A 9109-nucleotide genomic window follows, 5' to 3' on the forward strand; every position below is an offset into this window, starting at 1 on the left:
GTAATTAATAATGATCATGTAATTAATTTTCATAGAATTTCTATTACTCCCTAAATTGCATTATAATAAGCATTAATCTTTTCTTTTCATTTGAATGCATTATATTATTAACCAAAAAGATTGAATAATTTTTCAACCAACAAAACGAAGAATGGTCGTTGGGCATTTGCTCAAGTGGTGGGACGGTAAAATGTACGAGTCGAATTGGATTGGGTAATAGGTCAAAACGGGTCCGGGTCAAAATAAGTGCGGGTCAAATTGGGCTAGGGTCAATACAGGTAAGTTTATAAACATGCCAAAATAATCTGATGATGATATACCCTATACGGAGTTCCACCCCCGTACAAGTAAAATTACTTATCTATAATACGAAGCATTAAGCTTGTAGCCAAATACAAAGCACTACATCCTGAATCAGAATAGCCCGAAACCTCTTAAAGTAATTCGCTCAGCTCTGGAAGAATTCATCAAAGATTGGATTAATACAAATCATTTCCACAGTTTTCCAAATCTCCTATAAAGGAACAAAATCTATATACCGAATACCTTGGACACAGTATTGAATAATCCGATCACAATCTTCTCTAAAAAACCTAACAGATATCTCTAAAGAAGAAAGAGATTACCCTAACTCTCCTATCCTCCACCCAAACTATATGCCCTCTAAATAAAGAGGAGATGTCATACGGCACAAACCCATCTTTGATCAAACATCCGGGTCAAGGATATGCTCGATAGTCTTATATCTTTCTCATGAATTTCTTGCTCGGTCAATTTATTTGTTTGAACATCTAGAACTTAATTGTTTTCCAGTTATTTTATGTTTGGGTTTGCAACGTTTTATGTTACGCGTTACTAATAAAAGTTGGATTCATGCACTTTTGTTAGTTTACTTTATCTCTATATATAAAGTTCAACATGTTATGTATACTTTTAACTATATACATATTGTTTATAACCCGGTCAACGACCGGGTATTGATCTAGTTGGAACTTATTCACATGGCTACTTTCATATGAAATTAATTTTGATTCACTGCTTTCATATCAAATTCTCATATAGCCACGACACATATAATGTATTTATGCTTTTAATAAACGTATTTTATGAAATTTTTATATAAACGCCCGGGTTGAACCCGGGGTAATTAGCTAGTCTAGAGTTATTCATAGGATTATTGATTTGCAAAGTGGATCGGATATGTATAGCCGTATAGGTCCATCCATTTATTTGTTGCATACAGAAATATTAGACGACATGTATGTTCTTTCAAGGAGATCGGATAGAAATTTCCTGAATACGGGATAGTATAATTCATAAAAAAATAATTAAAATGAGCAACTTTTCCTGACCCCTTTTTTGTTTTCGATGACATTTCCAATGGTAGCATTTGAAAGCTACATCATAGCTACTCTATGTTTTTGGTTACTCCAAGTCAAAGCCTTTTATCTTGAAGTATTATACTTGGTTTTTATTGAACAAGTCTTTGTCTCTGTGAAATACATAAATATGTTTATTTAGTTTTTTGTGGCATGAAGAAAATGACCACATGTGATATATTCTTTTTCAAAAAAAAAATAATGGCTTCAGTAGCAAATAACAATTTCTCTTCTTAGTATAAACTAGTAAATTTGCTCCAGCGTTGCTTTGGGACGACATGATTTTCAGACGATAAAGTGTTAAATATAAATATGATAAAGTCATCAATAAACATAACTTGTAATCGTTGCTATATACATAAGTAAAGAAAATAAAACATATAAAAACAATATGAATAGTAAGATGTATTAAAGAAAAAAAAACCACACACACAAAATAACTATGTTAATGCAAATAATGACAATATGACGACGGTGATGTAATAAAGTGTCTTACTTTAAATGTTAAATTAACGTAAAATGTAACAATGATTTAAATTATTATGCATTAAATACCATTATATATAGCAGAATGAAAAAAAAATCATCAAAACCACATGTTTAAAGGTAAAACTGTAAATGTGTAAAAGTTGTTTGATATAATTATGAGAACCAAAAAGTTTTGTGTCAAAAGTTTAAAAACAGTAAACTTTGATATGGGACAAAAGTTTGAGATAAAAACTTTAGGTGGTAAAAGTGAAAAGAGACCAAAGTGATGTTAAAGTCTTAAATTAAAATTGAAAATGTTAAAAGTTTAAGGTGTAAAATGAAAGTTGTTTAAAGTTTAAAAGGGTTGTACATTAAGCTTCAAGAGTTGTACATTGCATATTGGTTTTTAAACTATACATAATATTTTATTTTTTTAGGACATCTTTTCATAGTATAGTATTTATTCATAAAAATTTAATGCATAAAGATGCGTACCAAACAAATTAGACTCACAAATTTATTAACAAAATACAAGTCAATCTTGTTGTTAATCTAACACCCAATGAAGTGTGACCCATATTATTTTTTATTTACAACCATCAAAAGTGAAATACTTAAACACTTTATAAAAAAGGCAGAATATAGGATAGTAAAAGATAGCATAAAGTTGTTTATTTCAATCCTGTAAAATATCAAATGAAATTAACCAAGTTTGAATCATCTTTTAAGAAAAAGGGCAGCTTGAAGTCCCCATATTAGTGATGGACTCTCCCGTGGCCGTCACTGCACTGCCCTTCATTAGACCCGCGAGCAGCTCTCCTCTGTCGTAGAAGAATTCCACCTTCACGATTTTGAAGTTTTCATCCAACTGGTAAAAGTTTCGATACCCAAACACGTTAACACAAAAGATGTGAATTGATATTTATCACATCTGGAGTACTATTTCCGATTTTAAACTAACAAATGTTTTTTTCGTGAATATAACAATAGAAGGATTGAGATGGGAGTCAATCAATGAAAGTTTGGTTTGGAGAGACTTGGGTTCAAATCTAAAGGTGTATTGGGTTTTACCATTAATCCGTATCGTGACTACGGGCAGCAGAGTTGGCTCAACAGTACTATGGGATTAGGCGGTCGCTTTAGGCCTCTAAAATTCTTAGGCCTCAATATTTTGTATATTAAACTTAATGTTTGTTTTTGAACTAAGTACCATTATATTATTTGTATTATAGTAACACTCTTATTGATGTTTCCATCAACATCTGCATATTGTTTATTATTAATAGTTCAATAACAAAAATTGAATTATTTTTTTTACTTTAATTTATATAAAAACGAACTAGGCCTCCAAAATTAATTTTATCTGAAATCTTAAAAAACTTAGGCCGCCACTAACAGGCGGGTGCGGTTCCTTGGACCAAAGGCGGCTCCGTTCATACGGAATACTTGACATCATATAGTTGGTCCTTGAAGTTAAAAAAAATAAAAAATAAAATAGATTCTTGGAAGTTGAGCATGTGCGAGAGATGTATCATGACCCATTTTTTTTAAGGCTCATATCTATTAAAAAATGTGGATATCATATACAAACATGATGCATGTATCTTAAGTATGTAATTAAGTATGTAATTAATTTGCTACCAAGAGACATCTATAAGTTTTTTTATTTTAACATTTTACAAATCACTTTAACCTATAAAAAAAGTCTTCCCTCTAATTGGAAAAGTTTTTTTAAAGCATTTTTTTGTTTGAATTAACATATATTCATATACAATTAGAAAAAAACTTTTAGTCAATAGGTTGAGATTTCTCAACCTATTGATCAAATAACCCTTTGCACTCAATGGTGTCAATCTTTTAAAAAAGCTTTTTCCTTCAATATAAGTCATTCAATTTTTACTATTGGAAATGCCCTAAGTTGTATTGGTTTCTTTTTTAGATTGCATTTTTTAGATTGCATTTGTAATTGTAATTTTCTTTATATTTTTGGCGACTAGTTTCTTGTTAGTTCACCCTTATATATACTAACAAATTTTTATGCTTGTTCTAAAAAAAGTTTGCTACTAAAAATACTTGGAGATCTGAAAGATTTTATCAATCAAACTCCTTAGAATGTATTGCAAATTTATAATTTTCTTAGGTTCGAAACTTCAAATTAATTTCTGTATTATTTAAGAAGTTGATTAATTTCCAAATTTTTTTTGACTGGGCTCCTTCTATAAAATATGAATCAAACTGAATTATTTACCTGCAATGTGGATACACCAAACATTTCTACCAATTCACCAGTAGCTGGATGACCTTTAAATGGACCTTCCATGTAACCCCAATGCCTGAATTTATACGCAATCAGTGGTGGACCAGAGTAAACCTGAAGAATCTCCACCGCAAAACCGCGAGGAAATGTGGTGGTGAAGAGTTTATGTGCTGTATCCACAGTTTCATCTTTAGGATTATACATTCGTAGATTGTCCGGCAACGAAGTTTGCATGAACATGTTGTATCCTCCGCCTATCTTAGCAACATCTGCTGGTGTCAAAGGTTTCCTACCTGAAAATCACAGGTAAATTCACAGAATATCAACACTTCAACAGTAATTTATAGTGGTAATTAACAGAAACAAGAAATGTTGGGGTTTTTTGAGTTTACCATTTACGCTAAGTGTTAACTTTGTGATGTCAACAGTTTTAAAATCTCCGGGTTTCATTTTGTGGAATGTCTCCATTTCCCATGTTTTAACCAGGTTTTGAACTTGCTCTTCCAATGAACCTGTTGGCCATTTCTAAACATTGAAGTTGGAAGTATAAAATGATCAGCTCATGAGTGTAGAAAGCCACACAAAAGTCAGAGACTAGCAAACAAGAGGGTCCTAAAGCCGAGCGTGGAAAAAAAGCCCATCGCCCCTAACGAATTCAGAAATACAAAAAAATATTTTATAGGGATAAGTATCCTGGAATGTAACAAACTTTGGACGAATGTCTATAGTAGAAAATAACTAAAGTTTTATGTATTGTATGTAAACAACTTTAAAAAATGTTTATTGTATGTAAGAAAACATACGTGACAACCATATAGAGGTGCCACTTGTCTGATTTTAATTGGTTGGATACATTTTCTTACATACAATAAACATTATTTTCGAGTTGTTTACATATAATACACACAACTTTAGTTATTTCCTACTATAGACATTCATTCAAAGTTTTTTTAAATGAGATGGGCGAGACGAGGTCAGGTTTGCTCCTCCTTAGGGCCTCCCCTCTAACAACTATGTTAAGATAGATCATTGTGTTTGCTTTTTTGTTTGATTGTTTATCAAAACACTATCATTCTAGTTTTTCGAAGGAGGTGATTTGTACACTGCTAATATAACTTTTTAGACTCTTTGCCTAAAGCGAAGTATATAGTCAGAAATATGTATAACTAAAATATAGCGGCCATGTCAATTTGAGAATTGTTGTTTTTGTAAGCCAACACTTTGATAATATTATCTGGTATAATTTACTAACGATTAATAGTTAAAACAAAATGTGATGACAGAAAGATAATAAATATATAAACCTTGGTTCTGCCTTCTTCAAAGAGTTTGTTGACTACATCAAAGTTAGGGGGTACACCCAACCTCCATGTCGTGTTCTTCTCACTTTCTCCACTCATGAAACATCTGTACTTGTCTACTTCTGAACCTTTGTATTGTTCCATTGTTTGGGTTACATACTTATGAAACTACAAAGGAAAGATACTTTTATATGCAAAGTGCAAGATTAGGGGGGCTAGGAAGTTGGTAAGATAACTTTTCATATTCAGAAGAGTCGGAGATGCCCAATGCAAACATCTGTATCATATTCATTTATTTTTTTTACAAGATTCAAATTTTATAAAATTATTATCTTTCTCATTGTATTTTTAAATGATCGTCACAGGCTAGCTATGTGATTATTTAAATACAATATCGTATTAGAAAGTTGAAACAGAGGGTTTGGTAGTTTATATGTAAAACACGACATCCTTTAATTTAAAGTTGAAAACAGATCTTAATCTTTTAGTTAAAATTAAAAGGTCAGGATTAAAAAATATTTTTTGATATGACCATTAATTTGGAGCCAAACGTCAAAATTTCAACCTTGATAGTAAAGTGAGCTATAACTTCAAAAAAATCTTAATCCGTAAAAGCATGTGACCAATGGAGTAAAACACGGGCATGTTCCAGTTTGGTTGGTTTTAACTTAAAATCCAAACCAACCAGACCAAATTTTAAAATAAAAACAAACTAAACAAACCAAAACCAATTAACAGGTTTGGTTTGACCGGTTATACGGTTATCCTATTTTCGACATATAATAATTGTATCACATTGCGAATGTCTCACACATACCACATAGGTTTTTGCAAAATAAAAACTGGAACAAAAGGTAAAACTGATTTATTACTCTTACCTCTCAACGACAACGATTCAACGAACCAACGATGTTTCCATATTTGTTTCAATTCTGAAATTTGACTATTAACCACATCATAACATATGTATAATCTACATAAATTCAATAAGCATAGGTTTGTATTCTTTTAAAAAATTAAGATTGCATTTTAATTACTTTCAAGTTAAAAATTTATAATCTATAATAACTTATAATAGTATATATATATATATAGGGTAAAGTTATTTTGAGAAATTTTTTTTTAGAACCTTTGAGAACTTTTTAAATCAAGTCCAACCGATGATTATTCTTTACATGAAAATTGTTTTTTTTTATTGTTTCTGAATAGCTTATGTATAATTCTGAAGTTTATAATTGTTTGCAGGCATGGATTATCATCCGTTATACAATTATGTGGAGATTTGAATTCTTGGTCACATGTGCACGAATATTGCTATGATCACATGTAATCATAGCAATATTCGTGCACATGTGATCAAGAATCCAAATCTCCGCATAATTGTATAACGGATGATAATACATGTCTCCAAACAATTATAAACTTCAAAATTACACATAAGTTATTCGGAAAACATTCAAAAAACAATTTTCCTGTAAAGAATAATCATCGGTTGGGCTTGATTTGAAAAGTTCTCAAAGGTTCTCGCAAAAAAAAAGGTTCTCAAAATAACATTTCACTATATATATATATATATATATATAGGGTAGAGATCCTGGAAGAAGGTGTCTAAAGGAGAGAAGGGAGAGAATGTCCTATGAACCATTCAGAACGCGACATGTGTCAAAATGAAAAAAATGTGCGGTGGCATTTTGGTAAATAAATCAAACTTTTCTGAAGTGACCAGCCTGGGTTCCGATCAGCTTGGGTTTTGATCAGCTTGGTTGGTCAGCTTGGTCAACCTGGGTTCTGATCAGCTTGGGTCTGGGTCAGCTTGGTTGGTCAGCATAATAAGTTTGGTCAGCTTGGGTCTGGGTTAGGTTGGGTCAGGTTGGGGTCTGTTCAGGTTGGGTCAGCTTGACACAATTTACACATAATCTACACAAATGTAGATTATGGGTTTTGGGTCAGCTTGGGTTCTGGGTTGGGTCAGCTTGGGTTCTGATTAGCTTAGTTGGTCAGCATGATCAGTTTGGTCAGATTGGCTTCAGGGTCTGATTGGGTCAGGTTGGGTTAGTGTAACATCTCGAACTTTTTAATCAACGGTTGACTTGAGTCGTTAAGTCAACACAACGTGTCCGTTAAGTCTCTAGGAGAATTAATGCTTATATGTAATTAATGTGCCATATATAGAAGGCTTCAATGCCTTAATGTTAGGACCAGTTTTAGTGAAAACTGGTCAGTCTCCAGTTGCAGCGTACAGTTAATACAACTGGTGACTTCCTCCAGTTGAAGATCTGACGAAATGAAGACCGTCCAGTTGAAGTCAAAGACATCAAATGGAAGATAGAAACTGGCCATGGCAGCGAAGCCCAGTGACCAATTTAACCAGATCAACAACTGGAGAGATATTCAGTATAAAGGAGTTAAAAACCTTTACACTGATTACAAGGAAAATGGCTTTATTGCTTTGTGTACTATTACCCGGATAATACCAATTATCCTTGTATAAAGTACAAAAGCAGGTTGAATAAAGTATGTTCTCTGACATACTTTATATAGCTTTTTAAGGATTTCCATAACAATCTTAAATGCATCTCAACCATATTTGTACGGCAAAGTTGACATCCCAATGTCAACCTTTGCCTATAAATCCAAGCCATTTGCACACACAAAATATATCTTTGCAAAAATTCTCTCTGCAATATATATTGGTGTTCTTGTGCAAATTCTCTCAATCGCAAAATGGAATCATTTCACAACTTTAAGTGTTTTGATTGTTTTAGAGATTTCCAAGTTCAGATCAATTGTATTTCATAGGTTGTTGGGATATTTACATACTTGTAATATCTTGGTTCCGCATCAACCTTTGTATTTTGTTTATACATCAAAATACATATGAAAAATACATATTGTCTCACCATTTACTTTATGTCTTAAGTTATTTATTGCATTGTTATTTACTTATTTGCATTGTCACCTTAATAAGTAAACCTTCCAGATATACCTGGTATACCACTTATCTTAACTGGTCTCGTCCAGATTTGATAAGTGTATTGCAAAGAAATCCACTATTGACATAGAGGTGTCTCCAGTTGTACCATCTACGTGTAGTTGGGACTTACACTTAATGACGTATATGTTAATGTGTTTAAGATGTCAAAGATGATTAAGATGTGTTAAAGGTGTCGGTAAGTATTCCCGCTAAGTCGTTTAAGCCTTAAATGTGATGTTTAATAGTGGAGGGACCTAAGTGTGAGATTAGGAAAGATGCTCCAGCTGATTAAGGGTTCATTAAGCCCTAATCACATTCTCATCTCAGTTCCTAGCCTCTCTTTTGCAAGCCCTAGCCGCCCCTCTAATTCCTTGATCAATCCTCACGCGTTTTGCTCGTTTCTTGATGATTTGAAGAGGTTTGATCCATAGTTTGCATCCTTCTTGTAATCTACAGGTATTTGAGGTATTATTACATTGATTTCATGTCCTTTCAATCCCTTGATTCGTTCCATAACTGATCTAAGTCTTTAGAGGGTTGATTGGAGTCATAAACGTATGTTTTGATCGATTCGGTATCTAAAACATTTGTTATTGTGATGCAAATCAATTAGGAGTTAATCAATGATTTCATTGCATCATTATGGTCTTAAAATGATGAATTTTGAGGTACTAAAGTCGTTCATAAGGTTTAGGGTCGTTTGGGGTGTGTTTGGTTAAGTTTTGGAGGT

The 9109-nt window shown here is 32.5% G+C and overlaps 1 protein-coding gene across 1 annotated transcript; it reads right to left on the bottom strand.

The window, feature by feature from the left end:
• Window positions 1–2469: 2469 nt before the first annotated feature.
• On the bottom strand, window positions 2470–5610 carry LOC122608444 (pathogen-related protein-like). The gene is made up of 4 exons (XM_043781554.1): window positions 5409–5610; window positions 4497–4629; window positions 4096–4397; window positions 2470–2715 (listed from the first exon to the last, which is right to left on the bottom strand). The coding sequence occupies exons 1-4, from the start codon at window positions 5547–5549 to the stop codon at window positions 2572–2574; spliced, it is 720 nt and encodes a 239-aa protein (XP_043637489.1). The 5' UTR covers window positions 5550–5610; the 3' UTR covers window positions 2470–2571.
• Between the last annotated feature and the right edge of the window lie 3499 nt (window positions 5611–9109).

The sequence above is a fragment of the Erigeron canadensis genome, chromosome 7, assembly GCF_010389155.1.
Source record: "Erigeron canadensis isolate Cc75 chromosome 7, C_canadensis_v1, whole genome shotgun sequence".
Taxonomy (NCBI): Eukaryota; Viridiplantae; Streptophyta; class Magnoliopsida; order Asterales; family Asteraceae; genus Erigeron; species Erigeron canadensis.